At 42.0% G+C, this 16,759-nt stretch overlaps 1 protein-coding gene across 4 annotated transcripts in view; it reads right to left on the minus strand.

The window, feature by feature from the left end:
* LOC143285524 (CCR4-NOT transcription complex subunit 10-like) overlaps positions 1-16,759 on the minus strand; it is a 62,545-nt gene that overhangs the window by 13,984 nt on the left and 31,802 nt on the right. For 3 of the 4 annotated variants that reach the window (XM_076592879.1, XM_076592880.1, XM_076592877.1), the window contains exons 8-12: positions 9,949-10,136; positions 6,351-6,466; positions 3,471-3,605; positions 1,676-1,750; positions 229-342 (exon numbers count right to left, since the gene is read on the minus strand). In XM_076592879.1, the coding sequence (XP_076448994.1) occupies positions 229-342; positions 1,676-1,750; positions 3,471-3,605; positions 6,351-6,466; positions 9,949-10,136 (628 nt within the window). The remainder of the gene's footprint in view (positions 1-228; positions 343-1,675; positions 1,751-3,470; positions 3,606-6,350; positions 6,467-9,948; positions 10,137-16,759) is intronic. The other variant, XM_076592878.1, reaches the window with a different exon arrangement.

Consider the following 16,759-nt stretch of genomic DNA (forward strand, 5'->3'; position numbering starts at 1 on the left):
ACAGATATAAACGTAGCATAAAAACATTACGACACCTCTCTGTCAATCCACTGCGTTCACAGATGAGAATCAAAAAGCATAATCCATCAAACAATAAAAAATATCAAGTAAATATTGCTTAGGGTGAAATGAAATACATTCCATAAAACATACATTTCATAAACACACACACACGCGTGTGCAGGATAAGATCTAAACTGTCAAAAGCATGGACCACAGGTGCCTTACCGCTGGGCTCCAGAGAGGCGTGGCTGCCTGAGGAGGTTGTTGGCATGCTTGAGCGCCAGCAGGCAGTCGTTCAGACACAGGGACACATAGGCACTGGCCGCCAGGATGGAGCACCTGCACCCAATAATATCAATCATATAACACCAATATATATTATAACAATAATAATACACCCATTAATAATAATCATCATCATCATAATAATAATAATGGATATTTGGACACCCTATCTCTGGAGAGCCCAGAGTGTTTACAAATATACAATTACACACACACATTGATGCAGATAAATTTCATAACATTCATTTGCCTATACATATCACAAAATAAACATGTCAAACACACACGCATGCACACACACACACACACACAGCAGACATTCATACTGATACAGCCCCATTCCTCTCTCCACCAACTATCGCAGATGTCTTCATGAAAAGTAATCATAATGCTTCAAACTGGGGATGCAACACTGATATGCTTTTATTTATCTGTTTTTCAGTTCACTAATTGTATGCACTGTACAATATATATGTTATGTAAAAAAAAGAAGCAAAAGTCCTTCACAGAACTCTGTACTCATTGTTGCAGAATTTCAAGGAAGACAAAGTATATGTATATTTTGCTTTCAATTAATGTTTATATTTTGGTACTGTTTGCAAATTGCATAACACTTGCAATAGTTAGCAAAGTTCAGTATTTAACATTTTAAGCAACATAAATATTTTCAATTAAAAAGGAAACCAACATGCAGACAGTACTGCCTACTGCCTGCTAATTGTGAACAATGTTAACCAAAGAGCTTAGACAATTTTCAAATGCAGATAATTCGTGCAAATGCATAAATAAATGAATAACAACAACAACAACAAAAAAAGTAATATACCAACTCACATGTATACCTTGAAAGCAAACGATTCAGAATTACAAACTCCACAACAGTCAAGCACCACTTCATAAAAGCTCAGGGGTATGTTTTCATAAAATGTCAAAAAAATCTAGAGATGATTTAAATCCTGCAGGCTGCCTATGGTCTACCACTGTCCTCTCACAAAACCAAAAAGAAAAAAAAGAAAAAGAAGAAAGAGCACATTAAAAAAATGCACCTCTGGTTATGAATGGTGCTGGTAGCAGAAACACCCCTACAAATTAATTGTTGCTGCAGTACTCTGCAATAACTTATTGTGTCCATGGTGTACTTCATCTACAGTGATATGTATGAACTGTGCAAAATACTGATAATGATGATGGTGATGATTCAATAAGAGAGATATGACCTACAATGCAAGGGGGAAAAAAAAGGAGTGGTGCAAGTCACACTGGCCCCATGCACTGCTGTTTGCCAAAAATTCAGCACCATCTTACCATGCCCCACACCAAGAAGAACAGTGTGCAAGTTCCCAAGTGGTTCCTTACTTTTGGTGAGCGGTGTACACTGTGCACTAACCTGAGGTTGGCCACTTCAGCCGGCCTCATGGGACTGGCAGGAGGGGCCGGCACCAGGCCTGGTTCTGCTGCTTTGCTGCCAGAATATACATGTACAGTCACTGAACACGCTTCTCCCTCACTGAACACACTTCTGAACACGCTTCTCCCTCACTGAACACGCTTCCCCCTCACTGAACACGCTTCTCCCTCACTGAACACACTTCTGAACACGCTTCTCCCTCACTGAACACACTTCTGAACACGCTTCTCCCTCACTGAACATGCTTCTCCTTCAATGAACACCCTTCTCAGTCACTGAACACATTTCTTACTCTCTGAACACTTTACGTCATTGAACATGCTTCTGAACACGCTTCTCACTCACTGAACATGCTTCTCCTTCAATGAACACCCTTCTCAGTCACTGAACACATTTCTTACTCTCTGAACACTTTACGTCATTGAACATGCTTCTGAACACGCTTCTCACTCACTGAACAAGCTTTTCACTCACTGAACATGCTTCTTACAAACTGAACACGCTTCTGCTGAACATGCTTCTCACTGACTGAACATGCTTCTCACTGACTGAACACACTTCTCCCTCACTGAACATGCTTCTCACTGACTGAACACACTTCTCCCTCACTGAACATGCTTCTCACTGACTGAACATGCTTCTCACTGACTGAACATGCTTCTCCCTCACTGAACATGCTTCTCACTGACTGAACATGCTTCTCCCTCACTGAACATGCTTCTCACTGACTGAACATGCTTCTCACTGACTGAACACACTTCTCCCTCACTGAACATGCTTCTCACTGACTGAACACACTTCTCCCTCACTGAACATGCTTCTCACTGACTGAACACACTTTTCACGTCATCGAACATTTCTCAGTCACTGAACATCCTTCTGAAAACGTTTTTCACTCACTGAACACACTTCTCCCTCACTGAATATGCTTCTCATTGACTGAAACACACTTTTCACGTCATCGAACATTTCTCAGTCACTGAACATCCTTCTGAAAACGCTTTTCACTCACTGAACACACTCCTCAGTCACTGAACATGCTTCTGAATGTACTGTTCACTCACTGAACACACTTTTCACTCAATCAACATGCTTTTCATTCACTGAATACCCTTCTCTCTCTCACTGAACAAGTTTTATGCTTCTGAATGTACTGTTCACTCACTGAACACACTTTTCACTCAGTCAACATGCTTTTCATTCACTGAATACCCTTCTCTCTCTCACTGAACAAGTTTTTCAGTCACTGAACACACTTCTCAGTCTCAAAACATGTATCTCAGTCACTTACCACACTTCTCCCTCACTGATCACTCTTTTCAATCACTAACCATACATATATATAATTATGTGTGTGTGTGTGTGTGTGTGTGTGTGCGCGTGTGTGCCTGTGAGTAACAATGTGTATGTGTGTGTGTGTGTGTGTATCAGTGTGTGTGCGTGTGCGTGCGTGTGTGTGTGTGTAGACAGAAAAATAAATCCTGTGTCTTTTGCACTTTTACACTGTTTTTTTTTGTTTTTTGTTTTGTTTTCTTTGAAGAATGACACTTTGCATTCATTCAACCTCTCTAAGTTAGTTACACCTTCCACCACCTTCTCTTCATCCTTTGCCAAATCCATCAAACACACACACACACACACACTAGGTCTCCCTCCAGTAACATTCCAACCTTCTGTGTGCACATACAGTAAATGTTTCTCACAACACCACAAACTGGTCCTGACTCCTGGCAACAAAAAAGCGGACAAAATCCCGCTCCCCCCCAAACCCCACCTGCTGTCAGCATCGTCTGTGGGGGGCACGTCTGCTATGTCTAGAGGGTCAGGGGGAAGGAGACTGAGGGCGCTGCTCAGACAGAAGGCGGCAAACTCCAAGGTCAAGGCCGGCACCGCTGCCGTGTTGTTGCTGCTGCACATCACATGGTGACAGTTTTCAGGGCACTGTTCATCAAATATCGACGTTTGAGAGAGGCTGATGTTTCATGTCATGTGTCTCAAAAAACAACAAAAAACAAAAAAACAACAACAACAAAAACAGGCTTAAATAGTGCAGTACCCCCATCACAGATGGGGCTCACCGTACTTTACAATAAAACATACAAATTCAAGACTAAGTGGCATAAAATATATACAAAGTCAACACTTTCTCACATGACACTGGCTAAAATATATATATTGAAGACTAAGTGATACAAAAATATGCAAATCAACTCAGGCACCACAACAGTCAGGCACCACCACAGTCTCAAACCACACAGGTACAAATCACAATAAAACAAAGCACATCACATTCACCACAGTCAAAAATAAACACCAAGGTACCATGCATCACAAAAAAACACATCAAAATCGTCACAAATGCATACATCCATCCTGGGTTTGGTTCGTGAATCTAGTGTCGAAAGTATTGCATGCTTTCATTTGTTTCTTGATCAGAAACTGGAAATAAAAACACTAACATCTTTTGAAGCAAATTCCTTTGTGGTGCGTTTGTCATAGTCTGACTGTGAGGCAAAAATCCCTTTTGTGTCTCAACACAGCACTGTCTCCTCTACTCTCAGCCGCTCTGTCCCTCCTTCACCTGCTGCTTGCTTCTCATACCTGTTTTATTTGACTGTGTAGCGCAATTACACTTACACCTGCTTTTTTCCCCTGCCTGCTTTACTGAACGATGGTGCTGTGTTCTGAATGTCCTACCACAGTTTCTGGTCACTTCAACATCCAGGGGTCCCAGAATTTTTTTACCTTAATTCTCGGAGGTGCCTTCAGAGAGTCATACTAATACTGCATGTTCTGATCAAATCTCAACTGTCACTCACACTAAGTCAGGCATATCTTCTGGTCTTGATCATCTTGGTTTCTGGGCCAAGGTGTGGGGATGGGAAACAAATGGTCCTCTTGCAGAAAACTCTGGCATGAGACTGAAGCTCTGATCTATGTTTTCCCTCTTTTCATGTGTTCATTCTAGAATTTTCTAGAGCATCTCTGGGACTTGATTGATGAACATGCAGTGCCTACTTTCCATGTTAAAAGCGTCAGGGACACATATTCATGTGTTTTGAGAAGCCCTGCATGCATCTTTCTCTTCCTTTCATCACACAAGTGTCCTGTGTTTTGTCGTGCTGTGTTCAGCACCGTGGAGATGCTTCAACAAGGGAAGATGTCCAGCAAAGTTTGCCTACCATTAGCACTGACTAGAAAAGAACACCATTAAACTGGAACAGTCCACAGGGTTAATCCAAAACCAAGAGGAAATACTGCTGCTTGAAAGGAACTATCCACAACATTCTGTCTTAACTACTGAATCTGAGAGAAAAAAAAAAAAAACCATGAAAAGATCAGGTACAAGTAGTCTTATTAGGCACATAAACGTTGGCCATGCCTGTGACACTGATCATTCGGTCAACTTTTTTCCTGAGGTTAAAAAAAGAAATTAACCCAAACGTAAGCATAATTACATATAGTTAAGACAAAATCATACAGAACAGCAGGCAAACAAAGCTGAATTTTGCCCACAGACAGCAACACACGTCCAGCAGTGGCTGCAGCAACAGACACCCTGCACAGAAAGGAGCAGACTCCTGTCGCAGGCAAGAGGAGACACCCGAACCAGGGCACCGTCTGCCTTAGTTCTGGTCCCTGCAGTGAACACAAGGAGCCTTGCTAGAAAGGTGCTCTCATGGTCCCTGCAGTGAACACAAAGAGCCTTGCTAGAAAGGTGCTCTCATGGTCCCTGCAGTGAACACAAGAAGCCTTGCTAGAAAGGTGCTCTCGTGGTCCCTGCAGTGAACACAAGGAGCCTTGCTAGAAAGGTGCTCTCGTGGTCCCTGCAGTGAACACAAGAAGCCTTGCTAGAAAGGTGCTCTCATGGTCCCTGCAGTGAACACAAGAAGCCTTGCTAGAAAGGTGCTCTCATGGTCCCTGCAGTGAACACAAGGAGCCTTGCTAGAAAGGTGCTCTCATGGTCCCTGCAGTGAACACAAGGAGCCTTGCTAGAAAGGTGCTCTCATGGTCCCTGCAGTGAACACAAAGAGCCTAGCTAGAAAGGTGCTCTCGTGGTCCCTGCAGTGAACACAAGGAGCCTTGCTAGAAAGGTGCTCTTATGGTCCCTGCAGTGAACACAAGGAGCCTTGCTAGAAAGGTGCTCTCGTGGTCCCTGCAGTGAACACAAGGAACCTTGCTAGAAAGGTGCTCTCATGGTCCCTGCAGTGAACACAAGGAACCTTGCTAGAAAGGTGCTCTTGAGGTCCCTGCAGTGAACACAAGGAGCCTTGCTAGAAAGGTGCTCTCGTGGTCCCTGCAGTGAACACAAGGAGCCTTGCTAGAAAGGTGCTCTCATGGTCCCTGCAGTGAACACAAGGAGCCTTGCTAGAAAGGTGCTCTCGTGGTCCCTGCAGTGAACACAAGGAGCCTTGCTAGAAAGGTGCTCTCATGGTCCCTGCAGTGAACACAAGGAGCCTTGCTAGAAAGGTGCTCTCATGGTCCCTGCAGTGAACACAAGAAGCCTTGCTAGAAAGGTGCTCTCGTGGTCCCTGCAGTGAAGCACTGAATAGAAGGAGCCCTGCTAGAAAGGTGCTCTCAAATTCATCTAATCTGGGCTATGGAAAGTGCGGTAGCCAAAGCCTAGAACGAAGAGCATAAGCCCATCATGTACCTGAGTTTGTCCTGCCCTGTGCCAGGCCCTATGATCAGCTTCCTGTGGAAGCCACTGCCGACAGAACCTTGAAATACCTGTTGCCGTTTCTCCAGTTTGGAGTCCTGGTCATTGTTCTGTTGACACACACAGGTCAATCATTGATACTGTGCCCACTGTGAAAACAGTGCAAAGGCAGGATGAATAATATATGTCATCAAAAGCCACAGCTCAAAGATGTTGAAACATCATCAATGAATTATGTATGATACTATAAAGAATGTAACCAATAAACCTTATATCATTTTTTTTTCTTTTCAGCTTCTTTTATCAAAAGTCACAGCTCATACATGTTAACATATATTATCTTATATGAATTATGTATGATACCATACATCAGGTTTTTTTTTGTTTTTTTTTCTCAACATCTTTCATCAAGAGCCAAAGAGTAAAGACTTTAACTCACTCCATGCCAAGAGTTTTTGCCCTTGCGAATCCCTGGAAACCCAGGGTTTGTATAGGATTGGAAAAAAATTCTCAAAAAAACAAATGAACACCCAGAGAATTGAAATTTAGTATGTGTATTCAGTGAATGTTGTTCCATATTTGTGCAAAAAATTAAATTATTTACTCACCATCTTGTTGTTGACCACGGTATTCATTTTTTGTGTATTTTGTAGCATTTTTGCACCCATCAGAAAGGTATCCCAAGTGTCCTTGAACAGCTTACAAATGTTCCACATCACATCCTAACACTATTTGAGGAACTGAAGACCTAGTACATGCAGTGAAGTATGAACAGATGGTGGAGAAAGTTGAAAATCACGCACACAAAAGAAAATATTGTCTCTACATAAAAAAGGGAGTTCACTGCACACAAAAACCTAATGTATTATCACTGACAATAGTCTTGTCTGGAGTGAAAAAGCTCATGGCAGGTGATGTTGAGTCCTGGGCACAGCTTCACACACAGTGGAACTCCACATTTTGGACACCAGTTGGCAGTTTGGTGTTTTGGTGTGTTGTGGTGCTTGAACAGGTCTTCAGACCTTGCACTTGCAGTAGCTGGTCACTCATATCCACTCCAGCCATGTTGGTGATGTAGTCTTGTACTGCAGCTGGCTTCTGTCTTTCAGGACGGTGTCGTGTTGTCACACTGACCATGGTAGTTGGCAGCATGACTGTTGTCAGCACATGAACTGGCTTTTTGTCCTGCCACTTCAGCACAGCAACATGCCCTGCAACCATACACACACACAAATGATCATGCAGGTCTGACTCTTTCTTCTTATTGTTGTTTAAATTATTTGTTTGCTTATTCCCTTGTTTTTTCTAAATATTTATGTGAATGGAAGCATAATGTGGTAAGTTTTTTTTTTTTACATGTAGTCAAAGAAAACCACTTTAGATTTTTATATATATATTTTTTTTACAATATTACAAACAATAATGACAGTATCATCAGTATTAGTACTATTACTGTCATTTCTACAGCACCTTGTTCTACAAATGAACAAGTAAAACAGAAAATAAGTAAACATATGCATACAGTCACACACACTCACACACACACACACACACAGAGTTGTACACCTGAGCATGTGGCACTGCTTTCTTTCACACACACACACACATATATATATAATACATACACACTCACCATTTTCAGTTCAATCACTGGTAAAAACACCAGCAAAGTCGTCCGTTTCCTCAGTGATTTCGTTGTCAGTGTCGGTCAGCTGGCACATGGTCAGGACTCGCTTTCCTCTCCACTGTAAACACCCTCTTCAGCGGCCGAATCTATTTCTAGTTCATCGGGATATGGTTCAAAATCACTGTCCGACGAACCAACATTATCTCCTTCAACATCGGAGCCTTCAGTTTGGATCATTTCCAGAGTAGCTTCAACAACGCTGTGTTGCGTTTGACCTCTCTTACCATGTCGAACACTTCGACGCGACGCCATCTTGTCAAACAACTTGCAGAGCTGACCGAGGGTCTGCTTCGTTGTCGTCTGCTAACGAGCGTGTCACTGCACACACGCTGTGTGTGTGAATGAAAAGGTGGCTGGAGATAACTTAAGAATCAGTTCTGCTTTTGAGTTTCGTGTCCGACACATCACTCCAACAGCGCGACTTTTCAAAATCCAAATCCGCATATGCGGACAATGGCATCGAATGCTTTGTCCGACGACATCCACATATGCGGACAATGGCAGCGAGTGAGTTAACGTATCTTTATGCATTGTGTATGAAACTGTACAAAATGTAAACAGACATAGCAAGTTTTTAAAAAAATAATCTTTTGAACAATCATTTCCTTTCACTAAAAAAATCACAGCCCACCCCCCTCCCCACATTTAGAGCATATCAGTATAATTCTAGTGGCACACAAAAGTTTTAGTGTTTTTTTTTTCTTTCTGCCCCATCATCTGGACCATTTCAGTGGAATTTCTCCCAAACCAATCACTTTGAGTCCACTATACATGGTCTCTCTCCAACCGAGAGGATTGGAGGATGCTGGTTGCCAGGTCACCTGTGGCAGCGCCCCAACGATCCACAAGACTACGGGATAGGTGAAGGTGAAGGTGAAGGTGATACATGGTCACTGGTTCAAGTCGCAGTCCAAGGGTCAGCTGTCCATAAGAAACTGTCAATGTTAGGTCACCAGAGGGCAACACACTAGAGGAAACCCTGCACTGCTTCTGATCACTTTGGTGATGTTCGTTATTCCCTGTTTAAGTGTTTTGATCTGATATACACAGGACACACCTGCTAAACCCCCTACTGATGACAACAAATCACTTAGTGGCAGAGCCAGACTGAGTGAGCATCTACCCTATATTGGAAACCACCACCAAGTCTTGCGACAGTCCCCCATGAATCTGCTGACACACAACCCCTTTGACAGGAACCCATCCCAAGTACTGAAGTGCAAGAGGGTGGAAGGTGGGGGGAGGGGCAAGGGGGGGAGGGGGGGGGTATGAAACTGAGGTCACCATGAGAGCAGAGCATGAAAGGCCACAGAATCTCAAAAAGGTTGGATCTTTTATCTTTCCTACCACTGGCTCAACGCCCAACTTACACCAGAGATTGACAATGACATTATCTTGCAGTTGGGCCAACAGCAAAGTGAGAGCTCCAAGATCAACAGTTTCTCCACTGCAAAGGGGATTTCATTTACAGCTTAGTCTTTTGTGAAGGACTAACACTCTCAAACCAAGAGGCAAGGTGGCACTGGCTCTTACTGCTGAAGCTTGGGGGGCTAGTTGGCTTTTTGGGGACCATCCCAATGCCGACTGTCCTGAAGCCCTCTTGGCCGAGAGAGTGCGGTGTAACCTGGGCAAGCCACTCTCCACCATAACCAAACTCTAGCCCACATAGTCAGGACAGCATTTGCCTCCTCTGCTGTTCTGATGGTCACAGTCGCACACAACGGACTATCATACAGCATGGAAACAAGAAGATACTCAGCATGCACACCCCCGAAAATGAGGTACGGCTGCCTACATAGCGGGGGCAAAAGTGGTCACACACATGAAAGCCCACTCATGTACATACAAGTGAACATGGGAGTTTCAGCCCATGAATGAAGAAGAAGAAGAAGAAGAAGAACTGACCTCTCTGTGGTGCATGATACAGCACTCGGCCAGCCGCAGCCAGAGGCGAGGGTTGATCTGGTAGACCTGGATGGCCACAATCAGAAAGTCGAAGGCCTGACTCGCCCTGTTGCAGTGCAGCGCCTGGATGCCCATGTTGTACAGCAGTTCATGGTGTCGGCTGATGGCGATGTACTGGATGGGCTTGCCTGCAGTGACAGTAATAATAATATTGATAATAATGATACTCTTCTTCTTCTTTGTTCATGGGCTGCAACTCCCATGTTCACTTGTATACGCACACAAGCGGGCTTTTATGTGTAATGACTGTTTTTACCCTGCCATGTAGGCAACCATACTCCATTTTCAGGGGGGTGCATGCTGGGTATGTTCTTGTTTCCATAATCCACCGAACGCTGACGTGGATTACAGGATCTTTAACGTGTGTATTTGATCTTCTGCATACGTATACACATGAGGGGGGTTCAGGCACTTGCAGGTCTGCACATATGTTGACCTGGGAGATCGGAAAAATCTCCATCCTTTACCCCCATCAGGCGCCATTACCAGGAACCCTCAGATTGAAAGTCCAACGCTTTAACCATTCAGCTATTGCACCCGTCCATAATAATGATGCTACTACTACAACTACTATTAGTACTAATGATAATAATGAAAATGACATTCATAAACATATTTATATAGCGCTTTATCTTGACCAGAGGCAAATCAAATTACTTTCACGCCAGATAGTACTACTACTACTACTACTGATAATGATAGCATTTATAAACATATTCATATAGTGCTTTATCTTGACCAGAAGCAAATCAAATTGCTTTCACACCAGTCATTTATGCACGTATCCGTATCTCTGATTCTGAGGGCTGAAAAACAAAACTTAAACATGTTAACAGAAAGCTGGAGAAACTCTTGACTGCAAACAGGAAGGGGTGGGGAGGGGAGAGTCATTTTGGAAGAGGTACCCGAAGCCTACTAGGTTTCAATAATAATAACAGGAATTCACAGAGCGCTTATCCTAAGCACTATTGCAAACATTTATTTTATTCACATGTATAGCAAAAGAGGGAGAGATAAAGAAAAAAAAACAAAAAAAATGATAAATGTAGCCGTGTTACTGACTGGTTATTCAAGGGTACGGACGGTACAAAAGAACTAAACTAAATGATTGAATGAAAGGATAGTCAAGAATTTCCGCGCACAGGCCAGGAACATATAGAGGCCAGTCACAAATTGGTTTTTCTATTGTTTTATTTACAATAATTGTGAAAGAAAACTAAGAAGATGATGTAAAGGAGAAGAGAATAGAAGAAGACATAAAAAGAGAAGACCTAAGAGAAGAAGACAGTGCCTGGAATGACACAAATAAATGTCATAAGCACAACATGTCAGCACAAGTGAATAATAAAGTACATGTATACATATTACATGGAAAGATTACCACTTGGGACTGCATATGTGTGAAGACCAAACACTGACATCAAATGACATTTCTAATACTTTTAAATAGTGCAGGTAAAGTGATTGAAGCTATGCTGATTTAGTGAAAGTATACTGACAGTATAGATAAGGTAAAGCTTATACTGTGCCAAAGTGACTCAAATGAATCAGTTTATCATGTAGCACTATGCTGGAGTAAGCCGTATAGGAGAGTGTATGATAACTAAATTACAATTAACAGACTGATACATATCAGGTGGTCTTAACCAGTAACTGATATAAACCCAACACTATCTTGTAATCATGACAGAATACTACACACATCTTAGAGTACGGAGAATCAGTGAAACACTACTTCATCAGTGACAGCAAATGAGAAAGAATGCGTCATATGCACTCACTAGAATATTCTCAAACAAACTTTTAGTGTCCAGAGACGTCACTGACTGTGACGTTAAGAAGAATCAAATGGAACACTGCTCCAAGCATATGACGACATGGCAATTTTCTAAATCAATCATAGCCGAGCTGTGACTAACGTGTCAAAGCAATAACTGAACAAAGCAATAACTGAACATTCTCATATGAACACAAGTACTGTGTTGAACAATACAATTTACAAATCAACACATTCTACACACTAGTACTTACAGCGATACGTAGCGAGATGTCAGCCATTGTGAGAACACACATGACACACACACTGCTCGCGACACAGCGAGAGAGAGAGAGAGAGAGAGAGAGAGAGAGAGAGAGAGAAGCTCTGGTCAGATGACTGACCAGGTATGAAATGACCACTCATCACTCACTGTGCCAATTTATGCAAGTTAAGCGGACCGCAAAGACAGTCACGTGTGCTGCGAGCAGATCGACCCTAATCTGGCCAAATCTGACAACAACTGTGTTTCTGACAAGATGTTCAGTGATAGATTTCTAAATGATTCCTGAACCGATTTACGTCGGATAAGTTGCAAAAGGAAGAGCTCAACACCTACTTTATAATGAGTATAAAATAAAGTGTTGATTATTTACTATGAATTTATAACCTTAATTTAAGTCACCTGAGCAGGGTCAGTTTTAACGAGCTCGTCGCTGAAAATTACAAACTGCGTTAAATCAGTTTAATGTAGGCAAACGCAAATGGAATAGACTTAAAGATGGAATCGCGACGATTCTGCAGGTATATAATACTTGTAGTTTATTGATCCGACAAAAGATATATTAATTAAATACCGTGGTGCAGAAACACAGATTCCAGCTCAGCCAATAGCGTACCGTGACGTGACACTGGTCAAGCCGTGAGTAGGTTGTCTGGCTAGGAGGACAAAATGATGTAAGGGGCTTGGCGTTCAAACTGGAAGTGATGTCACACAATCTGTGTGCGGGTTAGTTGGGAAAAACGTTGTCTGATGTAGCTCGTGTGTGAGCAGTTTTGGACCAAGCATAGAGCGCTTGGTCACATAAAGAATATAAAGGAAAAATGAGAGAAAAAACCCACAGAAGAAATATGAACAGCAAAAAAGGTAATTAATGCAATTAACAATCAATCTTGCAGGTTCTCCAATCTCCCCATCCACCCAAACTCCTCCCCTCCACACACACACATAGACATGTGCACACACAAGCATGCACACATGCAGTAATGCACAGACAAAAATACAACAGTTTCAGCTTTCTGGTGTTGTCAAAGCATGTGGACTAATCCATAAATACTGCACTGAACAAAGAGAGAGAGAGAGACAGACAGAAACAGACATAAAAGACAGAGAGAGAGAACAGACATATCACACACACACACACACACTTAGTTCATGGCAATGGCTAATCTGAATTTATCAGTCAGGACCCAAAATTGTCTCTCAAGAATGAAAAAAAAAAAAAAAAAAAAGAAATGAAGGAAAAAAGAAAGAAAGAAAGAAAGAAAAGAAAGTTTCAATCCAATGTTAACTCACTCACTGCCATTGTCCGCATATGCGGATGCCGTCGGATGAAGTGGAAGATGCCAATATCCGCATATGCGGATTTGGATTTTGTAAATTCGCGCTGATGGATTGACGTGTCGGATATGAAACTAAAGCAGAGCTGATTCGTAAGTTATCTCCGGCCAACTTTTCATTCAGTGTAGTGACATGCTTGTTAGCAGTTGACAACGAAGCATACCCTTGGTCAGCTCTGCAAGTTGTTTGACAAGATGGTGTCACGTCGAAGTGTTCGATGTGGTAGGTGAGGTCAAATGCAACACAGCGTTGAAGCTGCTTTGGAAATGATCCAAACTGAAGGCTCCGAATTTGAAAGAGATAATGTTGATTCGTTGGACAGGGCTTCTGAACCATATCCCGATGAATTAGAAATAGATTCGGCCGCTGAAGAGGGTGTTTGCAGTGGAGAGGAAAATGAGTCCTGAACACGTGCCAGCTGACTGACACTGTCAACGAAATCACTGAGGAAACGGATGACTTTGCTGGTGTTTTTACCAGTGATTGGACTGAAAATGATGTGTGTATGTCTTATATATATATATATAAATAAATATATATATATATTATATATATATTATGTGTGTGTGTGTGTGTGTGTGTGTGTGTGTGTGTAAGAAAACAATGCCACATGCTCAGGTGTACAACTCTGTGTGTGTGTGTGTGTGTGTGTGTGTGTGTGTGATTGCATGCATACGTTTACTTATTTTCTGTTTTACAATAACATGGAGTTTATTTGTAGAACAAGGTGCTACAGAAATGACAGTAGCAGTACTAATACTGATGATACTGTCATTATTGTTTGTAATATTGAAAAATAAAAATCTATGGTGGTTTTCTTTGACATGTAAAAAACTTACATTATGCTTCCATTCACATAAATATTTAGAACAAACAAGGGAATAAGCAAACAAATAATTTAAACAACAATAAGAAGAAAGAGTCAGACCTGCATGATCATTTGTGTGTGTGTGTGGTTGCAGGTCATGTTGCTGTGCTGAAGCGGCAGAACAAAAAGCCAGTTCACGTGCTGGCAACAGTGTTGCTGCCAACCACCATGGTCAATGTCACAACACGACACCGCCCTGAAAGACAGAAGCCAGCTGCAGTACAAGACTACATCACCAACATGGCTGGAGTGGATATGAGTGACCAGCTACTGCAAGTGCAAGGTCTGTGAAGTCCTGATCAAGCGCCACAACACACAAAGGTGTCAAACTGCCAACTGGTGTCCAAAATGTGGAGTTTCACTGTGTGTGAAGCTGTGCCCAGGACTCGACATCACCTGCCATGAGCTTTTTCACTCCAGACAAGACTACTGTCAGTGATAATACATCAGGTTTTTGTGTAAAGTGAACTCCTTTTTTTTTTTTTTTGTAGAGACAATATTTTGTGTGTGTGTGTGAATTTCAACTTTCTCCACCACCTGTTCATACTTCACTGCATGTACTAGGTCTTCAGTTCCTCAAATAGTGTTAGGATGTGATGTGGAACATTTGTAAGCTGTTCAAGGACACTTGGTATACCTTTCTGATGAGTGCAAAAATGCTACAAAATACACAAAAAATGGATAACGCGATCAACAACAAGATGGTGAGTAAATAATTTAATTTTCTGCACAAATATGGAACAACATTCAATGAATACACATACTAAATTTCAATTGTCTGGGCGTTTATTTGTTTTTTGAGAATTCTTTACCCATCCTATACAAACCCTGGGTTTTCTGGGATTCGCAAGGGCAAAAACTCTTGGCATGGAGTGAGTTAAAGCATGTTCTATCCACACTGACATTTACCTGCAGTTCTGTTCTGAGATCGCATGTCTTGAGCACGGCGTCAGTCCAATGTTTTGTTGAGCGAGTGAGGAAAGGAGCCAGGCAAAACACAGCGACAGTGACCCAACCAAAACATTCAAAGGACTGCCTCATGACGTGGATGGGTTTTCTAGCTATGAACAGAAACTAGAAAGATTCCCCAAGCTAAAGCAATCAGCATTTTCGTCAATGAACTGAATGCAAACCAGGGAAAGGTCTGAATATTTCGATGACGAGTTATCTCGTCATTGTGGCAGCGAAGTGTACATGCTTGCGCTGATGAGTTATCTCGTCATATAGGCAGCCTAGGGGTTAAAAAAACTGTATCATCAGTCAGTGAGACAGTACGATACGCCTTTGTTAATCCGCTATGGAAATTAAAAAAACTGTATCATCAGTAAGTGATACAATGCGATTCACCTTTGTCAATCCGTTATGGAAATCAAAAACTGTATCACCAGTCAGTGAGACAATACTATACACTTTCTCAATCTGTTATGGAAATCAAAAACACATATCACCAGTCAGTGAGGCAACATGATACACCTTTGTCAATCCGTTATAGAAATCAAAAACATGTATCACAAGTCAGTGATACAATAAGATACACCTTTGTTAATCCGCTATGGAAATTTAAAAAACATGTATCATCAGTCAGTGAGACACTACAATACACCTTTGTTAATCTGTTATGGAAATCAAAAACATGAATCACCAGTCAGTGGGACAATATCATTTACCTTTGTCAATCCGTTATGGAAATCAAAAACATGTATCATCAGTCAGCGAGACATTACAATACACCTTTCACACGTGTTCAGCGCTTGATGTTTAGTTCATCTGAGGAGCGAACTTGACCCTGCATTCAACTCAGGAGGGAAAGGCACTGCCTAAAAAATAACACGCTACCGCCGGAAGGGTTAGAACTTTAACTTGGAAGAATTGAGAGCACAAAAACGCTATGAGTTCTCTTTCACGTTGCGCCTCCAGCCGTTAGCTATTGGGAGGGAGAAAGACCAGTGTGCTGTTCCGCGCGATGGCAGCGGCCACAGGGAGAAAACAACACCTCTTCGTTAACTTTTGATAACACACTGCTTGTCAACGCAATCGCTTAATGAATAGTATGGTTTGAAAGAGCACAGTCTTAGCTTTAAAACGATAGGAAACTCAAATGTGAACATCCGATTATTTTTCTCAGGATAACTATTTGAAAAAAGCAGGTATGCTTACCACCAGTTTGTTAACATGCATTTTGACACATTTTTAACACATTGAATCTAATCTCACGAAATTCGCTAACACAGACAATACATTCCATGCACAGCATTACACATCAGCATGCCTCTCACTAACCTGTGTTGATGGCTGGAAATTCTGAAGGTAGCTGTGGTGTGTTAAAGATCAGCTTGTACAAGTACTCCACAGGCACACTGATTCAGTCATTCACGCACATTGAAGAAAACCACAGCCACATGTATGGGGTGTGGATGGCAGTTTGTAAGAAAAATTTCTGCTGGTTTGTGTGTGTGTGTGTGTGTGTGTGTGTGTGTGTGTGTTAAATCTAGAACTGTTAAAATGG

This window comes from Babylonia areolata, chromosome 9, assembly GCF_041734735.1.
Source record: "Babylonia areolata isolate BAREFJ2019XMU chromosome 9, ASM4173473v1, whole genome shotgun sequence".
Classification (NCBI taxonomy): Eukaryota; Metazoa; Mollusca; class Gastropoda; order Neogastropoda; family Buccinidae; genus Babylonia; species Babylonia areolata.